The sequence below is a fragment of the Oncorhynchus keta genome, chromosome 18 (assembly GCF_023373465.1).
Source record: "Oncorhynchus keta strain PuntledgeMale-10-30-2019 chromosome 18, Oket_V2, whole genome shotgun sequence".
Taxonomy (NCBI): domain Eukaryota; kingdom Metazoa; phylum Chordata; class Actinopteri; order Salmoniformes; family Salmonidae; genus Oncorhynchus; species Oncorhynchus keta.
In genome coordinates this window covers 44,459,764-44,483,821 of record NC_068438.1, presented here as the reverse complement: position 1 = coordinate 44,483,821, position 24,058 = coordinate 44,459,764, and the positions used below count along the sequence as shown (strand labels likewise).

The window sequence follows — 24,058 nt, the reverse complement described above, 5'->3', positions numbered from 1 at the left end:
GAAGTCGGAAGTTTACATTTAAACTCAGCTTTTCTGACAATTCCTGACATTTATTCCTAGTAAAAATTCCCTGTCTTAGGTCAGTTAGGATCACCACTTTATTTTGAGAATGTGAAAGAATTGTGCTGTTCCCTGAGTGCACTCCTGTGGAACTCCCTCTCACACATACACATCTACAAACACAATGAACCCATGCACATCTTGAAACATCAAAACAAACAAATGCAAATATTCTTTGTCATTTACAAAACATTGTTCATAGAGTGAATAAGCAGAAAATGTGAAAAAGCAGAAAGAGAGAGAGAGAGAGAGCAATAGAGAGAGAGAGCAATAGAGAGAGAGAAACAGCCAGAGAGAGAGAGAAACAGCCAGAGAGAGAGAGAAACAGCCAGAGAGAGAGAGAAACAGCTAGAGAGAGAGAGAGAGAGAAACAGCTAGAGAGAGAGAGAGAGAGAGAGAGAGAGAAACAGCAATAGAGAGAGAGAGAGAGAAACAGCAATAGAGAGAGAGAGAAACAGCAATAGAGAGAGAGAGAGAGAAACAGCAATAGAGAGAGAGAGAGAGAAATGAAAGCATGTAGATTAGGCTGTGGTGATGAGAGAGTAAATCTGTTAGTCCCTCAGGTCTCATAGTGCTTGTGTTTCATAAAGCTGTCTTTGTCAAGCACATCCTGACCAAGGACTCCCAGTAGAAAATGATTCTGACATAACATTCATTATTATCTTTCTTTCTATCTCTCCTCCTTCCTCTCTTTCTGACACTTTCAGTCTTCTCCGACTATCTTTTCTCTATTTCTTCTCTCCTTTTCACTCCTCCACCTCCCTCCTCTCCCACTCATTTTGTTCTCACTATAGCACCATTGTGTGATGGACCAGCTCCAACTTCTGCCCCCCCTTAAAAGCTCTGCCTAGTCAATCTGCCATCTGTTCCCGCCTTAAAGGCTCCGCATGGTCAATCTGGCTTCTGCATTGGCCGTGCAGCATTTACGGTGATACGGCCTCTGCAGAAATCAGGGCATTCAGACTTCTTGTGCTTTGAGGAGCAGCCCAGTGCTGTTGTGAAGAAGGTCATCAAGGAAGTGAGTTTGTGTTTGTACAGGACATTCCGCCCCCACCTACCGTCAGCCAATCATGTAAATGCGGAGCTATACGGAGCTATACGGAGCTGTACGGAGCTGTACGGAGCTGTACGGAGCTGTACGGAGCTGTACGGAGGTATACGGAGCTATACGGAGCTATACGGAGCTATACGGAGCTGTACGGAGCTATACGGAGCTATACGGAGCTATACGGAGCTATACGGAGCTGTACGGAGCTATACGGAGCTATACGGAGCTGTACGGAGCTGTACGGAGCTGTACGGAGCTGTACGGAGCTGTACGGAGCTGTACTGAGCTGGAGCTATACGGAGCTATACGGAGCTATACGGAGCTGTACGGAGCTATACGGAGCTATACGGAGCTATATGGAGCTGTACGGAGCTATACGGAGCTATACGGAGCTGTACGGAGCTGTACGGAGCTGTACGGAGCTATACGGAGCTATATGGAGCTGTACGGAGCTATATGGAGCTGTACGGAGCTATATGGAGCTGTACGGAGCTATACGGAGCTGTACGGAGCTATACGGAGCTTTGGGAGCTATACGGAGCTGTACGGAGCTGTACGGAGCTGGAGGCACCTTTCATACGGAGCTATACGGAGCTATACGGAGCTGTGACGGAGCTGTAGAGGAGCTGTACGGAGCTGTACGGAGCTGTAGGAGCTATACGGAGCTGTACGGAGCACCTATACGGAGCCCCTGACTACGTCTCCAGAGGCACCTTCATACAGAGCTACGGAGCTGTAGGAGCTGTACGGAGCTGTACGGAGCTGTACGGAGCTGTACGGAGCTATACGGAGCTATACGGAGCTGTACGGAGCTGTACGGGCAGCTATACGGAGCTATACGGAGCTATAGAGGCACCTTCATAAGCTATACGGAGCTATATGGAGCTGTACGGAGCTATATGGAGCTGTACGGAGCCCTCCGCATTGTAACAACATTTGGGAGGTGCACAGCGATGCGTTATGAGCTCTATGTGGTCTCCAGAGGCACCTTCATACAGAGCCCCTGACTACGTCTCCAGAGGCACCTTCATACAGAGCCCCTGACTACGTTTCCAGAGGCACCTTCATACAGAGCCCCTGACTACGTTTCCAGAGGCACCTTCATACAGAGCCCCTGACTACGTCTCCAGAGGCACCTTCATACAGAGCCCCTGACTACGTCTCCAGAGGCACCTTCATACAGAGCCCCTGACTACGTCTCCAGAGGCACCTTCATACAGAGCCCCTGACTACGTTTCCAGAGGCACCTTCATACAGAGCCCCTGACTACGTTTCCAGAGGCACCTTCACGTTTCAGAGCCCCTGACCCCTACGTTTCCAGAGGCACCTTCATACAGAGCCCTGACTACGTTTCCAGAGGCACCTTCATACAGAGCCCTGACTACGTTTCCAGAGGCACCTTCATACAGAGCCCCTGACTACGTTTCCAGAGGCACCTTCATACAGAGCCCCTGACTACGTTTCCAGAGGCACCTTCATACAGAGCCCCTCTCCAGACACCTTCACGACTTTCCAGAGGCACCTTCATACAGAGCCCCTGACTACGTCTCCAGAGGCACCTTCATACAGAGCCCCTGACTACGTTTCCAGAGGCACCTTCATACAGAGCCCCTGACTACGTTTCCAGAGGCACCTTCATACAGAGCCCCTGACTACGTTTCCAGAGGCACCTTCATACAGAGCCCCTGACTACGTTTCCAGAGGCACCTTCATACAGAGCCCCTGACTACGTTTCCAGAGGCACCTTCATACAGAGCCCTGACTACGTTTCCAGAGGCACCTTCATACAGAGCCCCTGACTACGTTTCCAGAGGCACCTTCATACAGAGCCCCTGACTACGTTTCCAGAGGCACCTTCATACAGAGCCCCTGACTACGTTTCCAGAGGCACTTTCATACAGAGCCCCTGACTACGTTTCCAGAGGCACTTTCATACAGAGCCCTGACTACGTTTCCAGAGGCACCTTCATACAGAGCCCCTGACTACGTTTCCAGAGGCACCTTCATACAGAGCCCCTGACTACGTTTCCAGAGGCACCTTCATACAGAGCCCCTGACTACGTTTCCAGAGGCACCTTCATACAGAGCCCCTGACTACGTTTCCAGAGGCACCTTCATACAGAGCCCCTGACTACGTTTCCAGAGGCACCTTCATACAGAGCCGTTCCAGAGCACCTTCATAAGGCCTGACTACGTTTCCAGAGGCACCTTCATACAGAGCCCCTGACTACGTTTCCAGAGGCACCTTCATACAGAGCCCCTGACTACGTTTCCAGAGGCACCTTCATACAGAGCCCCTGACTACGTTTCCAGAGGCACCTTCATACAGAGCCCCTGACTACGTTTCCAGAGGCACCTTCATACAGAGCCCCTGACTACGTTTCCAGAGGCACCTTCATACAGAGCCCCTGACTACGTTTCCAGAGGCACCTTCATACAGAGCCCCTGACTACGTTTCCAGAGGCACCTTCATACAGAGCCCCTGACTACGTTTCCAGAGGCACTTTCATACAGAGCCCCTGACTACGTTTCCAGAGGCACTTTCATACAGAGCCCCTGACTACGTTTCCAGAGGCACCTTCATACAGAGCCCCTGACTACGTTTCCAGAGGCACCTTCATACAGAGCCCCTGACTACGTTTCCAGAGGCACCTTCATACAGAGCCCCTGACTACGTTTCCAGAAGCACTTTCATACAGAGCCCCTGACTACGTTTTCAGAGTGAATTGGCTTTCACTCCTTGCAGACAGTGCAGCATGAGTGAGAAAAGGAGAGGGAGACAGAGAGAGCGAAAGAGAAAACAATAGAGATAGAGGGGGGAGAGACAGCAATAGAGAGAGAGGGGGGAGAGACAGCAATAGAGAGAGAGGGGGGAGAGAGAGAAACAGTGATAGAGAGCGCGAAAGACAAACACCAAAGTAAATTCATTATTTGATCTGTTTATTTATTTTCCCTTTCAGCAGATTGTAACAACGCGGTACAGCGTTAATAATATAACATTTCAAACAGCTTTATCTTGTGTTTAATGTTAATTTGTGAATGCTTATTTCACTTGCTTTGACAATGTAAACATTCTTTCCCATGCCAACAAAGCCCCTTTGAATTAGAGAGAGAGAGAGAGAGAGAGAGAGAGAGAGAGAGAGTGTGTTCTTGTACCACAATTAAATGAAAGCGAGCAGCAGAAATAGAATACAATGAGGCGTTGGATCTCTGCTCCTCTTCTGACCCATTGCACTTTTCTTTAGTTAGATCACATTTGAGTTATTTAACTCAACCTTTCTTTCCTTCTCTCTGTCTCTCTTCATTACGTCATCTCTTTTAGTGCTGTTTATCTTGGTGCATCAGTTGTCTTTGTCACTGAGCCCACAGTGACAGTAGTTTAGCTCTCCTGTTTGGTGCAAATCAGTCATTGATTGACAAGGCTGTAATTTCCCCATGGTGGGTTTTGGAAGTTTAAATTCCCCAACCAGGAGTGTACTTTCCCTCGTCATTCCCCGTCCCCTAACCCTGGTCCTGCTAGGTATCAGCTACACAGGGATGAGAACAATAACAGATGTCATCTAAGGCTCCCTTCATAGTGTTGTGTAGCTCAGAGGCTAGTGTTGGAACTAATTGCTTCATTAATAATGTACTGGTGGTTTACAGCACATTAGAACTCTAGCCTGTCCCTGGGCATTAGTGGACTCATTAGAGGAGTGAGAAGGAATGTATTGTCAGCAGGAGAGAGAGAGCGCTCAGGGGATGGGTTGGTGGCCTTCAAGTCTAGTTGGGTCATTGTCAGTCCAGTAGTACAACCCAGGCAGGAAGACTACAGTGTCCCCTGGTGGTGTGTATATATATATATATATATATATATATATATATATATATATATTAGATGCCGTTACAGCACCAGTCAAAAGTTGGACCAACCTAAACATCCAAGGGTTTTTCTGTATTTTGTACTATTTTCTACACTGTAGAATAATAGTGAAGACATCAAAACTATGAAATAACTCATATGTAATCATGAAGTTCATTTCTGGAATTTATTTCCTTCTTAATGCTTTTGAGCCAATCAGTTGTGTTGTGACAAAGTAGGGGTGGTATACAGAAGATAGCCCTGTTTGGTAAAACACCAAGTCCATATTCTGACAAAAACAGCTCAAATAAGCAAAGAGAAACAACAGTCATTACTTTCAGACATGAACGTCAGTCAATCCAGAAAATGTCAAGAACTTTGAAAGTTTGTTCAAGTGCCGTCGCAAAAATCATCAAGCGCTATGATGAAACTGTCTCTCATGAGGCCCGCCACTGGAATGGAAGACCCAGAGTTACCTCTGCTGCAGAGGAGAAGTTCATTAGAGTTACCAGCCTCAGAAATTGCAGCCCAAATAAATGCTTCACAGAGCTCAAGTAACCGACACATCTCAACATCAACTGTTCAGAGGAGGTTGTGTGAATCAGACCTTCATGGTCGAATTGATGCAAAGAAACCACTAATAATAAGAAGTGGACACCTGCTTGGGCCAAGAAACATGAGCAATGGACATTAGACCAGTGGAAATCTGTCCTTTGGTCTGAAAAGTGCAAATTTGAAATTTTCTGTGTCTTTATGAGACACAGAGTACTGTAAGTGAACGGATGATCTCCACATGTGTGGTTCCCACCGTGAAGCATGGAGGAGGAGGTGTGATGGTGCTTTGCTGGTGACACTGTCAGTGATTTTAAAGCACACTTAACCAGCATGGCTTCCACAACATTTTGCAGCAATACGCCATATCATCTGGTTTGAGCTTAGTGGGACTATCATTTGTGTTTCAACAGGACAATGACCCAACACACCTCCAGGGTGGGTAAGTGCTATCTGACCAAGAAGGAGAGTGATGGAGTGCTGCATCATTTTTACAACGTAGAAAATCGTAAAATAAAGAAAAACCCTTGAATGAGTAGGTGTGTCCAAACTTTTGACTGGTAATGTGTGCGTAAATATATATATATATATATATTGTGTGAAGGACTTTGGAGATCCCTGCAGACACACTAGATACCACCAGGCATATATATATGTGTGTGTATATATATATATTACACACATGTATATATGCCTGGTGGTATCTAGTGTGTCTGCAGGGATCTCCAAAGTCCTTCACACACCTGCATCTCATGAGCTGATGGATTGATCGATTATTTGATTGATTGATTGATTGATTGATTGATTGATTGATTGATTGAATGTTGGTTGATTATTGTCCTTATCTCCTCAGAGATTGTCAGAGCCATGACTTATGTGATCAATCAGGGGATGTCCATGTACTGGGGGACTTCTCGATGGACAGCCATGGAGATCATGGTGAGTTAATCCTATGACCTTTAACCCCTAACCCCTGACCCTTAACCATGTACTGGGGGACTTCTCGATGGACAGCCATGGAGATCATGGTGAGTTAATCCTATGACCTTTAACCCCTAACCCCTGACCCTTAACCATGTACTGGGGGACTTCTCGATGGACAGCCATGGAGATCATGGTGAGTTAATCCTATGACCTTTAACCCCTAACCCCTGACCCTTAACCATGTACTGGGGGACTTCTCGATGGACAGCCATGGAGATCATGGTGAGTTAATCCTATGATCTTTAACCCCTAACCCTTGATCCATAACCAGGTACTGGGTGGACGTTTAGATGGATAGCCATGGAGATCATGGTGAGTGTCAACACATCTCTACAACCCTCACACAACCTTCACTCAACCTGTGGAAAACTCTCATTACAAATTATGCTCATACAGCAAGTCTACATGGAACGTTCCCTGTCACGCTCTGACCTTTAATATCTCTGTTTTCTTTATGTTTTGGTTAGGTCAGGGTGTGATCGAGGGTGGGTATGCTAGTTTTGTATTGTCTAGGGTTTTTGTATATCTAGGGGTTTTGTAGGTCTAGGTATAGGTATGACTATGGTGGCCTGATATGGTCCCAATCAGAGGCGGCTGTTTATCGTTGTCTCTGATTAGGGACCATATTTAGGTAGCCATTTCCCTTGGGTATTTGTGGGTTCTTGTTCTATGTTTAGTTGCTTGTCTGCACGATCCAAATTAGCGTCACATATCGTTTTGTCATTTTGTTTGTTCAGTATTTCGTTCTTTATTAAAGAAGAATGTGCGCATACCACGCTGCACCTTGGTCTCCTCCTCACAACGGATGTGACAGTTCCCAGACCGTCTGCACCTTGGTCTCCTCCTTACAACGGATGTGACAGTTCCCAGACCGTCTGCACCTTGGTCTCCTCCTAACAACGGATGTGACAGTTCCCAGACCGTCTGCACCTTGGTCTCCTCCTAACAACGGATGTGACAGTTCCCAGACCGTCTGCACCTTGGTCTCCTCCTAACAACGGATGTGACAGTTCCCAGACCGTCTGCACCTTGGTCTCCTCCTAACAACGGATGTGACAGTTCCCAGACCGTCTGCACCTTGGTCTCCTCCTAACAACGGATGTGACAGTTCCCAGACCGTCTGCACCTTTGTTCTCAGACAGTTTTTCATTGGTCTTTCATTGTTCCCAGTTGCACCTTGAGCCCTCAAAGTTCCCAGAAGTCATCTTGTCTCCTTCTAACAACGGAGAGGGTCAAACATACATTGTATAAAGGAAGTCATCTGTCTATACCAAGAGGGTCAAACATATATATATATATATATATATATATATATATATATATATATATATATATATATATATATATATATATATATATATATATATATATATATATATATATATATATATATATGAGAGAGAGAATTCACAATGCTATATGCAAACCTTAAGAAGATTAAACACATTGATATACTGAATGCAGCTCATTTAGTGGAGTCTATATTCCACACACTGACTCACATCTATGTTTCCATATGTATGTTTACGAAGACCTCATTGCCTTCTTAAACATTGGCATAACCATATTTATCTGCTACATGCAGCTGTGTCACACGCCCGGAAACCTTGTGTGTACCCCTGCATTATAGATACGATCTAAATTATAGTGCTTTCATCTGAGCTGCTACGCTACAAAACAATCTTTTCAAATTCACCCTAATCACAATCAACACCGCACCATGTGCAGCGCTTAACACAGACTGAGGGAGAACGAGAGGAAAAGGAGGAGGTTGTTGACTATAGGAAATCCTGAGAATGCTTTAGCAAGCAGTCATTATCAGGCTTCAGAAAATGTAGTTACACACCACCTCCCCCGATCCTCCCCTTTCTCCTCCAAATCAGCCAGGATATAAACAAACCTCTCTCTCTCTCTCACTCTCTCTATCCCTCCCTCTCTCTTTCTCTTCCCCTGCTCCCCTCCCCTCCCCTCTCACTCTCTCTATCCCTCCCTCTCTCTTTCTCTTCCCCCTGCTCCCCTCCTCTCTCTCTCGCTCTCTCTCTCTCTCTCTCTCTCTCTCTCTCTCTCACTCTTCACTCTCTCACTCTCTCACTCTCTCTCTTACTCCTCTCTCTCTCTCTCACTCTCTCTATCCCTCCCTCTCTTTCTCTTCCCCTGCTCCTCTCTCTCTCTCTCACTCTCTCTATCCCTCCCTCTCTTTCTCTTCCCTGCTCCCCTATCCCTCCCCCTCTCTCTCTCTCTCTCTCTCCCTCTCTCTCTAGGAGGCCTCTGTGGCTCCCTGATCATATCTCTCTCTCTCTCTCTCTCTCTCTCTCTCTCTCTCCTCTCTCTCTCTCTCTCTCTCTATCTCCTCCCTCTTTCTCTTCTCTCTCTCTCTCTCTCTCTCTCTCTCTCTCTCTCTCCTCTCTCAGTTTAACTATGATCCCTCTCCTCTCTCTCTCTCTCTCTCTCTCTCTCTCTCTCTCACTCTCTCTCTCCTCTCTCTCTCTCTCTCTCTCTCCTCTCTACTCTCTCTCTGATCTCTCTCTCTCTCTCTCTCTCTCTCTCTCTCTCTCTCTCTCTCTCTCTCTCTCTCTCTCTCTCTAGGAGGCGTACTCTGTGGCCAGACAGTTTAACCTAATCCCCTCCCTCTCTCTCTCCCACTCTCTCTAGGAGGCGTACTCTGTGGCCAGACAGTTTAACCTGATCCCTCCGGTGTGTGAGCAGGCTGAGTACCATCTCTTCCAGAGGGAGAAGGTGGAGGTCCAGCTTCCAGAACTCTACCACAAGATAGGCATGTGTCAATCATCCAGGCTGGCCACGCCCCTTCCCTCATCTGCTGGGCGGTTCACACACATACGCACACGCGCACACACACAACCATTGGATAATCTGTGGATACATCCATAATCAACTCTTACGTGATTGTCAATTATTGTGATCATGTGATATGATAACGTCCTCCTGAGAACACTCCCCTAACATCTGCTTTGGTTCAGACTGCGGATTTCCTGAGTGTCTGTTTGGTGTCTGACTGACTGTGTTAGAGATCTCACAGTTATCTGTCACTCACTCACTCCCTCTCTGTTCCCACATTCCCTCTGGTGTCCATGGTGACAGGTGTCGGGGCGATGACGTGGTCTCCGCTGGCCTGTGGCATCATCACGGGGAAGTACCAGAACGGCATCCCAGAAACCTCCAGGGCTTCCATGAAGGTAAACTCTGTATCCACTCAACAAGCTCTCACGGTCTCTAGCACTGGGATTGAACAACAGTCCACAACGCCTTAGCAAACCGCAAGCCTACTTGATGGTAATGGCGCTCAACGTTGCCCTTGGTGGAGGTTTTTTTAAGTCATCGCCCGACTTCCTGGGTACCTGGACGTACGTCAAATTTTGCCTTGGAACTTGAGCGTCCTGTCGGATCCAGTGTCATCCACTGATCTATCTGCCACTGATCTACAGTATCTGCCACTGATCTATCTGCCACTGATCTATCTGCCACTGATCTACAGTATCTGCCACTGATCTATCTGCCACTGATCTATCTGCCACTGATCTACAGTATCTGTCACTGATCTACAGTATCTGTCACTAATCTACAGTATCTGTCACTAATCTACAGTATCTGTCACTGATCTACAGTATCTGTCACTGATCTACAGTATCTGTCACTGATCTACAGTATCTGCCACTGATCTACAGTATCTGTCACTGATCTACAGTATCTGTCACTGATCTACAGTATCTGTCACTGATCTACAGTATCTGCCACTGATCTACAGTATCTGCCACTGATCTACAGTATCTGCCACTGATCTACAGTATCTGCCACTGATCTACAGTATCTGCCACTGATCTACAGTATCTGTCACTGATCTGTATCTGCCACTGATCTACAGTATCTGTCACTGATCTACAGTATCTGCCACTGATCTACAGTATCTGTCACTGATCTATCTGTCACTGATCTACAGTATCTGCCACTGATCTACAGTATCTGCCACTGATCTACAGTATCTGCCACTGATCTACAGTATCTGCCACTGATCTACAGTATCTGCCACTAATCTATCTGCCACTAATCTATCAGACACTAATCTATCTGCCACTGATCTACAGTATCTGTCACTAATCTATCTGTCACTGATCTACAGTATCTGCCACTGATCTACAGTATCTGTCACTGATCTACAGTATCTGTCACTGATCTACAGTATCTGCCACTGATCTACAGTATCTGTCACTGATCTATCTGCCACTGATCTACAGTATCTGCCACTGATCTACAGTATCTGTCACTGATCTACAGTATCTGTCACTGATCTATCTGCCACTGATCTACAGTATCTGCCACTGATCTATCTGCCACTGATCTACAGTATCTGCCACTGATCTACAGTATCTGTCACTGATCTATCTGCCACTGATCTACAGTATCTGTCACTGATCTATCTGCCACTGATCTACAGTATCTGTCACTGATCTACAGTATCTGTCACTGATCTACAGTATCTGTCACTGATCTACAGTATCTGTCACTGATCTACAGTATCTGTCACTGATCTACAGTATCTGCCACTGATCTACAGTATCTGCCACTGATCTACAGTATCTGCCACTGATCTACAGTATCTGCCACTGATCTACAGTATCTGTCACTGATCTACAGTATCTGTCACTGATCTACAGTATCTGTCACTGATCTATCTGCCACTGATCTACAGTATCTCACTGATCTATCTGATGATCTACAGTATCTGCCACTGATCTACAGTATCTGTCACTGATCTGCCACTGATCTACGTCACTGATCTACAGTATCTGTCACTGATCTACAGTATCTGTCACTGATCTACAGTATCTGCCACTGATCTACAGTATCTGTCACTGATCTATCTGCCACTGATCTACAGTATCTGCCACTGATCTACAGTATCTGTCACTGATCTACAGTATCTTCCACTGATCTACAGTATCTGTCACTGATCTACAGTATCTGTCACTGATCACTGATCTACAGTCATCTGTATCCACTGATCTACAGTATCTGTCACTGATCTATCTGTCACACTGATCTACAGTATCTGTATCTGTCACTGATCTACAGTATCTGTCACTGATCTACAGTATCTGCCACTGATCTACAGTATCTGCCACTGATCTACAGTATCTGCCACTGATCTACAGTATCTGTCACTGATCTACAGTATCTGATCTACTGATCTGCCACTGATCTACAGTATCTGTCACTGATCTACAGTATCTGTCACTGATCTACAGTATCTGTCACTGATCTACAGTATCTGCCACTGATCTACAGTATCTGTCACTGATCTACAGTATCTGCCACTGATCTACAGTATCTGTCACTGATCTACAGTATCTGTCACTGATCTACAGTATCTGTCACTGATCTACAGTATCTGTCCACTGATCTACAGTATCTACTGATCTACAGTATCTGTCACTGATCTACAGTATCTGCCACTGATCTACAGTATCTGTCACTGATCTACAGTATCTTCCACTGATCTACAGTATCTGTCACTGATCTACAGTATCTGTCACTGATCTATCTGCCACTGATCTACAGTATCTGTCACTGATCTATCTGCCACTGATCTACAGTATCTGTCACTGATCTACAGTATCTGTCACTGATCTACAGTATCTGTCACTGATCTACAGTATCTGTCACTGATCTACAGTATCTGCCACTGATCTACAGTATCTGTCACTGATCTACAGTATCTGCCACTGATCTACAGTATCTGTCACTGATCTACAGTATCTGTCACTGATCTACAGTATCTGTCACTGATCTACAGTATCTGTCACTGATCTACAGTATCTGCCACTGATCCTGCCACTGATCTACAGTATCTGTCACTGATCTACAGTATCTGTCACTGATCTACAGTATCTTCCACTGATCTACAGTATCTGTCACTGATCTACAGTATCTGTCACTGATCTACAGTATCTGCCACTGATCTACAGTATCTGTCACTGATCTACAGTATCTGTCACTGATCTATCTGCCACTGATCTACAGTATCTGTCACTGATCTACAGTATCTTCCACTGATTTACAGTATCTGCCACTGATCTACAGTATCTGTCACTGATCTACGGTATCTGCCACTGATCTACAGTATCTCTACAGTCACTGATCTACAGTATCTGTCACTGATCTACAGTATCTGCCACTGATCTACAGTATCTGTCACTGATCTACAGTATCTGTCACTGATCTACAGTATCTGTCACTGATCTACAGTATCTGTCACTTATCTACAGTATATCTGCCTGCCACTGATCTACAGTATCTGTCACTGATCTACAGTATCTGTCACTGATCTACAGTATCTGCCACTGATCTACAGTATCTGTCACTGATCTACAGTATCTGTCACTGATCTACAGTATCTGCCACTGATCTACAGTATCTGCCACTGATCTACAGTATCTGTCACTGATCTACAGTATCTGCCACTGATCTACAGTATCTGTCACTGATCTACAGTATCTGTCACTGATCTATCTGCCACTGATCTACAGTATCTTCCACTGATCTACAGTATCTGTCACTGATAATATATAATAATAATATATGCCATTTAACTGACGCTTTTATCCAAAGCGACTTACAGTCATGTGTGCATACATTCTACGTATGGGTGGTCCCGGGAATCGAACCCACTACCCTGGCATCACAAGCGCCATGCTCTACCAACTGAGCCACAGAAGGATCTACAGTATCTGCCACTGATCTATCTGTCACTGATCTACAGTATCTGCCACTGATCTATCTGCCACTGATCTACAGTATCTTCCACTGATCTACAGTATCTGTCACTGATCTACAGTATCTGTCACTGATCTACAGTATCTGCCACTGATCTACAGTATCTGTCACTGATCTACAGTATCTGCCACTGATCTACAGTATCTGTCACTGATCTACAGTATCTGTCACTGATCTCCAGTATCTGTCACTGATCTACAGTATCTGCCACTGATCTACAGTATCTGCCACTGATCTACAGTATCTGCCACTGATCTACAGTATCTGTCACTGATCTACAGTATCTGCCACTGATCTACAGTATCTGTCACTGATCTACAGTATCTGTCACTGATCTACAGTATCTGCCACTGATCTACAGTATCTGCCACTGATCTACAGTATCTGCCACTGATCTACAGTATCTGTCACTGATCTACAGTATCTGTCACTGATCTACAGTATCTGTCACTGATCTACAGTATCTGCCACTGATCTACAGTATCTGTCACAGATCTACAGTATCTGTCACTGATCTACAGTATCTTCCACTGATCTACAGTATCTGTCACTGATCTACAGTATCTGTCACTGATCTACAGTATCTGCCACTGATCTACAGTATCTGTCACTGATCTACAGTATCTTCCACTGATCTACAGTATCTGTCACTGATCTACAGTATCTGTCACTGATCTACAGTATCTGCAACTGATCTACAGTATCTGTCACTGATCTACAGTATCTTCCACTGATCTACAGTATCTGTCACTGATCTACAGTATCTGTCACTGATCTATCTGCCACTGATCTACAGTATCTGCCACTGATCTATCTGTCACTGATCTACAGTATCTGCCACTGATCTACAGTATCTTCCACTGATCTACAGTATCTGTCACTGATCTACAGTATCTGTCACTGATCTACAGTATCTGCCACTGATCTACAGTATCTGCCACTGATCTACAGTATCTGTCACTGATCTACAGTATCTGTCACTGATCTACAGTATCTGTCACTGATCTACAATATCTGCAACTGATCTACAGTATCTGCCACTGATCTACAGTATCTGCCACTGATCTACAGTATCTGCCACTGATCTACAGTATCTGCCACTGATCTACAGTATCTGTCACTGATCTATCTGCAACTGATCTACAGTATCTGTCACTGATCTATCTGTCACTGATCTACAGTATCTGCCACTGATCTACAGTATTTGTCACTGATCTATCTGCCACTGATCTACAGTATCTGCCACTGATCTACAGTATCTGTCACTGATCTATCTGTCACTGATCTACAGTATCTGTCACTGATCTACAGTATCTGCCACTGATCTACAGTATCTGCCACTGATCTACAGTATCTGTCACTGATCTACAGTATCTGTCACTGATCTACAGTATCTGTCACTGATCTACAGTATCTGTCACTGATCTACAGTATCTGTCACGGATCTACAGTATCTGTCACTGATCTACAGTATCTGTCACTGATCTACAGTATCTGTCACTGATCTACAGTATCTGCCACTGATCTACAGTATCTGCCACTGATCTACAGTATCTGCCACTGATCTATCTGCCACTGATCTACAGTATCTGTCACTGATCTACAGTATCTTCCACTGATCTACAGTATCTGTCACTGATCTACAGTATCTGCCACTGATCTACAGTATCTGTCACTGATCTACAGTATCTGCCACTGATCTACAGTATCTGTCACTGATCTACAGTATCTGTCACTGATCTATCTGCCACTGATCTACAGTATCTGTCACTGATCTACAGTATCTTCCACTGATTTACAGTATCTGCCACTGATCTACAGTATCTGTCACTGATCTACGGTATCTGCCACTGATCTACAGTATCTGTCACTAATCTATCTGTCACTGATCTACAGTATCTGCCACTGATCTACAGTATCTGTCACTGATCTACAGTATCTGTCACTGATCTACAGTATCTGTCACTGATCTACAGTATCTGTCACTGATCTATCTGCCACTGATCTACAGTATCTGCCACTGATCTACAGTATCTGTCACTGATCTACAGTATCTGTCACTGATCTACAGTATCTGCCACTGATCTACAGTATCTGTCACTGATCTACAGTATCTGTCACTGATCTACAGTATCTGCCACTGATCTACAGTATCTGCCACTGATCTACAGTATCTGTCACTGATCTACAGTATCTGTCACTGATCTACAGTATCTTCCACTGATCTACAGTATCTGTCACTGATAATATATAATAATAATATATGCCATTTAACTGACGCTTTTATCCAAAGCGACTTACAGTCATGTGTGCATACATTCTACGTATGGGTGGTCCCGGGAATCGAACCCACTACCCTGGCATCACAAGCGCCATGCTCTACCAACTGAGCCACAGAAGGATCTACAGTATCTGCCACTGATCTATCTGTCACTGATCTACAGTATCTGCCACTGATCTATCTGTCACTGATCTACAGTATCTGCCACTGATCTACAGTATCTGCCACTGATCTACAGTATCTGTCACTGATCTATCTGCCACTGATCTACAGTATCTGTCACTGATCTACAGTATCTTCCACTGATTTACAGTATCTGCCACTGATCTACAGTATCTGTCACTGATCTATCTGCCACTGATCTACGGTATCTGCCACTGATCTACAGTATCTGTCACTGATCTACAGTATCTGTCACTGATCTACAGTATCTTCCACTGATCTACAGTATCTGTCACTGATCTACAGTATCTGTCACTGATCTACAGTATCTGCCACTGATCTACAGTATCTGTCACTGATCTACAGTATCTTCCACTGATCTACAGTATCTGTCACTGATCTACAGTATCTGTCACTGATCTACAGTATCTGCCACTGATCTACAGTATCTGTCACTGATCTACAGTATCTTCCACTGATCTACAGTATCTTCCACTGATCTACAGTATCTGTCACTGATCTACAGTATCTGTCACTGATCTATCTGCCACTGATCTACAGTATCTGCCACTGATCTATCTGTCACTGATCTACAGTATCTGCCACTGATCTACAGTATCTGCCACTGATCTATCTGTCACTGATCTACAGTATCTGCCACTGATCTACTTCCACTATCTTATCTGTCACTGATCTACAGTATCTGCCACTGATCTACAGTATCTGTCACTGATCTACAGTATCTACCACTGATCTACAGTATCTGCCACTGATCTACAGTATCTGTCACTGATCTACAGTATCTGTCACTGATCTACAGTATCTGCCACTGATCTACAGTATCTGCCACTGATCTACAGTATCTGTCACTGATCTACAGTATCTGTCACTGATCTACAGTATCTGTCACTGATCTACAGTATCTGCCACTGATCTACAGTATCTGCCACTGATCTACAGTATCTGTCACTGATCTACAGTATCTGCCACTGATCTACAGTATCTGTCACTGATCTATCTGCCACTGATCTACAGTATCTGCCACTGATCTATCTGCCACTGATCTACAGTATCTGCCACTGATCTACAGTATCTGTCACTGATCTATCTGCCACTGATCTACAGTATCTGTCACTGATCTACAGTATCTGTCACTGATCTATCTGTCACTGATCTACAGTATCTGTCACTGATCTACAGTATCTGTCACTGATCTACAGTATCTGCCACTGATCTACAGTATCTGTCACTGATCTACAGTATCTGTCACTGATCTACAGTATCTGTCACTGATCTACAGTATCTGTCACTGATCTACAGTATCTGCCACTGATCTACAGTATCTGTCACTGATCTATCTGCCACTGATCTACAGTATCTGCCACTGATCTACAGTATCTGCCACTGATCTACAGTATCTGCCACTGATCTACAGTATCTGTCACTGATCTACAGTATCTGTCACTGATCTACAGTATCTGCCACTGATCTACAGTATCTGCCACTGATCTACAGTATCTGTCACTGATCTATCTGCCACTGATCTACAGTATCTGTCACTGATCTACAGTATCTGTCACTGATCTACAGTATCTGCCACTGATCTACAGTATCTGTCACTGATCTACAGTATCTGTCACTGATCTACAGTATCTGCCACTGATCTACAGTATCTGTCACTGATCTACAGTATCTGTCACTGATCTACAGTATCTGTCACTGATCTACAGTATCTGTCACTGATCTACAGTATCTGTCACTGATCTACAGTATCTGTCACTGATCTACAGTATCTGCCACTGATCTACAGTATCTGCCACTGATCTACAGTATCTGTCACTGATCTACAGTATCTGCCACTGATCTACAGTATCTGTCACTGATCTACAGTATCTGCCACTGATCTACAGTATCTGTCACTGATCTACAGTATCTTCCACTGATCTACAGTATCTGTCACTGATAATATATAATAATAATATATGCCATTTAACTGACGCTTTTATCCAAAGCGACTTACAGTCATGTGTGCATACATTCTACGTATGGGTGGTCCCGGGAATCGAACCCACTACCCTGGCATCACAAGCGCCATGCTCTACCAACTGAGCCACAGAAGGATCTACAGTATCTGCCACTGATCTATCTGTCACTGATCTACAGTATCTGTCACTGATCTACAGTATCTGTCACTGATCTATCTGCCACTGATCTACAGTATCTGCCACTGATCTATCTGTCACTGATCTACAGTATCTGTCACTGATCTATCTGCCACTGATCTACAGTATCTGCCACTGATCTACAGTATCTGCCACTGATCTACAGTATCTGCCACTGATCTATCTGCCACTGATCTACAGTATCTGCCACTGATCTACAGTATCTGTCACTGATCTATCTGTCACTGATCTACAGTATCTGCCACTGATCTACAGTATCTGTCACTGATCTATCTGCCACTGATCTACAGTATCTGCCACTGATCTACAGTATCTGTCACTGATCTATCTGTCACTGATCTACAGTATCTGTCACTGATCTACAGTATCTGCCACTGATCTACAGTATCTGCCACTGATCTACAGTATCTGTCACTGATCTACAGTATCTGTCACTGATCTACAGTATCTGTCACTGATCTACAGTATCTGTCACTGATCTACAGTATCTGTCACTGATCTACAGTATCTGTCACTGATCTACAGTATCTGCCACTGATCTACAGTATCTGCCACTGATCTACAGTATCTGTCACTGATCTACAGTATCTGCCACTGATCTACAGTATCTGCCACTGATCTATCTGCTGGAACTGGAAGCCAATATGGTGGAAATCTTCCTCTCCGTTCCTCTTCTCATCTCCCTCTCTCCTTTCTCACATTTTACATCCCCTCTTTCTCTCTCTCTCCCTCCTTCCCTCCCTCTCTCTCCCTCCTTCCCTCCCTCTCTCTCTCCCTCCTTCCTCCCTCTCTCTCCCTCCTTCCCTCCCTCTCTCTCTCTCTCCTTCCCTCTCTTTCTCTCTCCCTCCCTCATTCTCTCTCCCTCTTCTCTCCCTCCTTCCCTCCCTCTCTCTCTCCCTCCCTCCCTCCCTCTCTTTCTCCCTCTCTTTCTCCCTCCCTCCCTTATTCTCTCTCCCTCATTCTCTCTCCCTCCTTCCCTCCCTCTCTTTCTCCCTCTTTTCCTCTCTCTCTCCTTCCCTTTCCCTCCCTCTCTCCCTCCCTCTTTTCCTCTCTCTCTCCTTCCCTTTCCCTCCCTCTCTCCCTCTCTTTCTCCTTCCCTTTCCCTCCCTCTCTCTCTCCCTCCCTCTTTCTCTCTAACTCTCCCCCTCCTTTCTTTCCCTCTTCTTCTGTCTCTCCCTCTCCTCTCTCTCACCCTTTCTCTCTAACTCTCTTTCCTTCTTCTTCTCTGTCTCTCCCTCCCTCCCTCCCTCCCTCCCTCCCTCCCTCTATCTCTCTCTCTCTCTCTCTCTCTCTCTCTCTCTCTCTCTCTCTTTCCCTTCTTCTCTGTATCTCCCTCCCTCCCTCTTTCTCTCTCTCTAACTCTCCCTCTCCTCTCTTTCCCTCTTCTTCTCTGTCTCTCTCTCTTTCTCTCTCTGCAGTCGTACCAGTGGTTAAAGGAGAAGATAGTGAGTGAGGATGGGAGGAAACAGCAAGCGAAGCTGAAGGAGCTGGGACACATCGCTGAGAAGCTGGGCTGTACTCTCCCACAGCTGGCCGTGGGTGAGAGAGAGGAGCATGGACACTACGTTGTTTCAGTATTAATGATGTTAGAGCGCCACCAAGTGGATGTCAGCAGTACATTCCCATGTAAATGTATGTCGTTCTGTACTTGAGCTGTTCTTGTCTATTGATGCTCTGTGTTATGTCACTCTGTATTCTGTTCCATGTTTTGTGTTGGACCCCAGGAAGAGTAGCTGCTGCTTTTTCAACAGTTAATGGGATCCTAATAAAATACCAAATGAGGAATGCCATTATTGTCGCACTAGATTAAACAACCCATAAATGCCCCCCCGCTCTCTCCATTCTGTACTCTTTCCTTCTCTTCTTCCCTAGCCTGGTGTTTGAGGAACGAAGGGGTGAGCTCAGTCCTCCTGGGATCCTCCAGTCCAGAGCAGCTAACAGAGAACCTGGGTTCCATACAGGTAAACATCACAGGAGGTTGGTGGTAATGACTGGAGTGGAATCATTGGAGTGGAATCATTGGAATGGTATCAAACACGTGGTTTCCATGGTTTCCATGGTTTCCATGTGTTTGATGCCATTCCATTTGCTCTGTTTCCAGACATTATTATGAGCCGTCCTCCCCTCAGCAGCCTCCTGTGGTAAACACACACACACACACATCTTTGGGGAGTGAAAATGTATTCCCATTCAAATTCCTACTTTCCCCAAACCTTAACCTAACTCTAAACCTAACCCAAACCTTAACCTAACTCTAAACCTAACTCCTAACCCTAACCTTAAAATCAAATCAAAATTGTATTTGTCACATGCGCCGAATACAACAGGTGTAGTAGACCTTACAGTGAAATGCTGAATACAACAGGTGTAGTAGACCTTACAGTGAAATGCTGAATACAACAGGTGTAGTAGACCTTACAGTGAAATGCTGAATACAACAGGTGTAGTAGACCTTACAGTGAAATGCTGAATACAACAGGTGTAGTAGACCTTACAGTGAAATGCTGAATACAACAGGTGTAGTAGACCTTACAGTGAAATGCTGAATACAACAGGTGTAGTAGACCTTACAGTGAAATGATGAATACAACAGGTGTAGTAGACCTTACAGTGAAATGCTTACTTACAAGCCCTTAACCAACAATGCAGTTTTACGAAAAAATATATATAATTAAAGAGCAGCAGTAAAATAACAATAGCGAGACAATATACAGGGTGTACCGGTACAGAGTCAATGTGCGGGGGCACCGGTTAGTTAAGGTAATTGAGGTAATATGTACATGTAGGTAGAGTTAAAGTGACTATGCATAGATAATAAACAGAGAGTAGCAGCAGTGTAAAATACCTTAAATCTAACCCTGCCCTTAAATCTAACCCTAACCTAACTCTAAGCCTGCCCTTAAATCTAACCCTGACCTTAAATCTAACCCTAACCTAAATCTAACCCTGACCTTAAATCTAACCCTGACCTTAAATCTAACCTTGACCTTAAATCTAACCCTGACCTTAAATCTAACCCTGACCTTAAATCTAACCCTAACCTAACTCTAACCCTGCCCTTAAATCTAACCCTGACCTTAAATCTAACCCTGACCTTAAATCTAACCCTGCCCTTAAATCTAACCCTGACCTTAAATCTAACCCTGACCTTAAATCTAACCCTGACCTTAAATCTAACCCTGACCTTAAATCTAACCCTGACCTTAAATCTAACCCTAACCTTAAATTTAAATCTAACCTTGACCTAACTCTAACCTTGACCTTAAATCTAACCCTGACCTTAAATCTAACCCTGACCTTAAATCTAACCCTGACCTTAAATCTAACCCTGACCTTAAATCTAACCCTAACCTTAAATCTAACCTTGACCTAAAATCTAACCCTGACCTTAAATCAAACCTTGACCTAAAATCTAACCTTGACCTTAAATCTAACCTTGACCTAACTCTAACCTTGACCTTAAATCTAACCCTGACCTTAAATCTAACCCTGACCTTAAATCTAACCCTGACCTTAAATCTAACCCTGACCTTAAATCTAACCCTAACCTTAAATCTAACCCTAACCTTAAATCTAACCTTGACCTAAAATCTAACCTTGACCTAAATCTAACCTTGACCTTAAATCTAACCCTGACCTAAAATCTAACCTTGACCTTAAATCTAACCCTGACCTTAAATCTGACCCTAACTCCTAACCCTAATCTTAAAGGGAAACTTCGCTGTTTTTCCATTATACGGTTAGGGTGTTTTCAGAGAATTAATTTTCACACCGGGAGAATTCAACCAATGACATCATTGGTCAATTGAGCCTGTTGTCTGATCTAAGAATGAACGGAGTCATGTTTTGTAGCAATTATCGTGGCCTTTGTGTTTCGCTGACTGCACGAGTTGATATGGCTGTCCTGCTCAATAGAGCCACTGGGCTTGTCTCAATGATGTTTCTGTCTGCCACGACATTGCAGAGTGTCTAGGTTGACTCATTTCCCCTGGCTTTGTAAACACTACAGCCTGATGGGAGTCATACTTCCTTGTTCCCACCCTCGAAGGCAGGCTTTTCAAAAATACTAGTTTACAGGTTCACAGGAGCTCTGTTACCACGCACTGTCTATCCGAGCTACCATGGATACTTCTGATTCCTATTCCCAACAAGATGACAAAACATTTGTTGATGTTATTTTAGATAGGAACATACAGCCCAGAAAATGTGTTTGTATTGTAAGTCTTCCTGGAAAGGCATGACGACTGATCATGAGGATGTGTAACCATACAATAAACCATGTCCATCTGTAAGCAAAGGGTACAGTAAACTGGTATGTGTTTCGTTACACTAAGAGTCAATAATAGGCCATTGAGATGGGCTGTTAGCAAAGATGTGAAAAGTTTGAGGGTGTGCTTGACTTGTAGACAGTTTAGTCGGGAATTTATGTATATGAGCACCTACAGTTATACTGTTGAGTAGACCAGCACTGCCAACAATAGAGTGAATAGGCTAGAATAGTATACGAACAGCCTCTCTCTCCTATGCCAAAGACCTGAGTGCAGGGGTGCGACAAGTTTGAGGAACACTCGTCTGGTAGACAGTATAATATATGTTTTGGTGATTTTTTGTTTTCTCAAGAGGGTATTGTGCTTTTATAAATACCTTCGGCTGTCCTGGCTGGTTTCAAAGTCAGAGGATGTTGAGCTTCAGCTTAATACGGGCTGAAAGCTTTCATCCAATGGGTGTACAGGCTGAAAGCTTTCATCCAATGGGTGTACAGGCTGAAAGCTTTCATCCAATGGGTGTACAGGCTGAAAGCTTTCATCCAATGGGTGTACAGGCTGAAAGCTTTCATCCAATGGGTGTACAGGCTGAAAGCTTTCATCCAATGGGTGTACAGGCTGAAAGCTTTCATCCAATGGGTGTACAGGCTGAAAGCTTTCATCCAATGGGTGTACAGGCTGAAAGCTTTCATCCAATGGGTGTACAGGCTGAAAGCTTTCATCCAATGGGTGTACAGGCTGAAAGCTTTCATCCAATGGGTGTACAGGCTCTGTACTACTGAAGCTGGTGTCTAGATCATCGTCATCACCAGAAGCAGCAGGATTGGTCTGTAGAACACACAGTAGGACACACAGTAGAACACACAGTAGGACACACAGTAGGACACACAGTAGGACACACAGTAGGGCACACAGTAGGGCACACAGTAGGGCACACAGTAGGGCACACAGTAGGACACACAGTAGGACACACAGTAGGACACACAGTAGGACACACAGTAGGACACACAGTAGGACACACAGTAGGACACACAGTAGGGCACACAGTAGGGCACACAGTAGGGCACACAGTAGGGCACACAGTAGGACACACAGTAGGACACACAGTAGGACACACAGTAGTCAGTGATTAGACAACATATTACTGCTTTTCTCCCCATCAACACCCACGCAAACAACCTACTATATCCACCCACATGTCAATAATCATGCATACTAACCTTCACACACAATACCCACCCCCAACAGACACCAGCCAGTCACCCACACCATCCCCTCCTTACTAAAACCTCCTTTTCTCCAATTTAGACTTCAAGCATTGAATGAACAATGAACTAAACCTCCTTAATAACAACTACATTAGAAATGGTATCCTACTTATAAACAACATGGACCATGGTTATGGCTATAGCTCCAGTATATATATATTTGCTTATCAAATCACATTTTTGTTTATCACATACACATGGTTAGCAGATGTTAATGCGAGTGTAGTGAAATGCTTGTGCTTCTAGTTCCGACCGTGCAGTAATATCTAACAAGTAATCTAACCTAACAATTTCACAACAACTAACTTATACACACAAGTGTAAAGGAATTAATAAGAGTATGTACATAAAAATATGAGTGTGTGTGATGGCTGAGCGGCATAGTCAAGATGCAGTAGATGGTATAGAGTGCAGTATATACATATGATATGAGTAATGTAGGGTATGTAAACATTATATAAAGTGACATTGTTTAAAGTGGCTAGTGATACATTTATTACATCAAGATGGCAAGATACAGTAGATGGTATAGAGTGCAGTATATACATATGAGATGAGTAATGTAGGGTATGTAAACATTATATAAAGTGACATTGTTTAAAATGGCTAGTGATGCATGTATTAC

The 24,058-nt window shown here is 44.3% G+C and overlaps 1 protein-coding gene across 1 annotated transcript in view; it reads left to right on the top strand.

Moving 5' to 3' along the window:
- The window catches only part of LOC118396898 (voltage-gated potassium channel subunit beta-1), a 45,981-nt gene that overhangs the window by 15,870 nt on the left and 6,053 nt on the right, over positions 1 to 24,058 (top strand). The window contains exons 6-10 of the mRNA XM_052468507.1: positions 6,355 to 6,440; positions 9,138 to 9,258; positions 9,585 to 9,679; positions 19,319 to 19,439; positions 19,773 to 19,861. Of these exons, the coding sequence (XP_052324467.1) occupies positions 6,355 to 6,440; positions 9,138 to 9,258; positions 9,585 to 9,679; positions 19,319 to 19,439; positions 19,773 to 19,861 (512 nt within the window). The remainder of the gene's footprint in view (positions 1 to 6,354; positions 6,441 to 9,137; positions 9,259 to 9,584; positions 9,680 to 19,318; positions 19,440 to 19,772; positions 19,862 to 24,058) is intronic.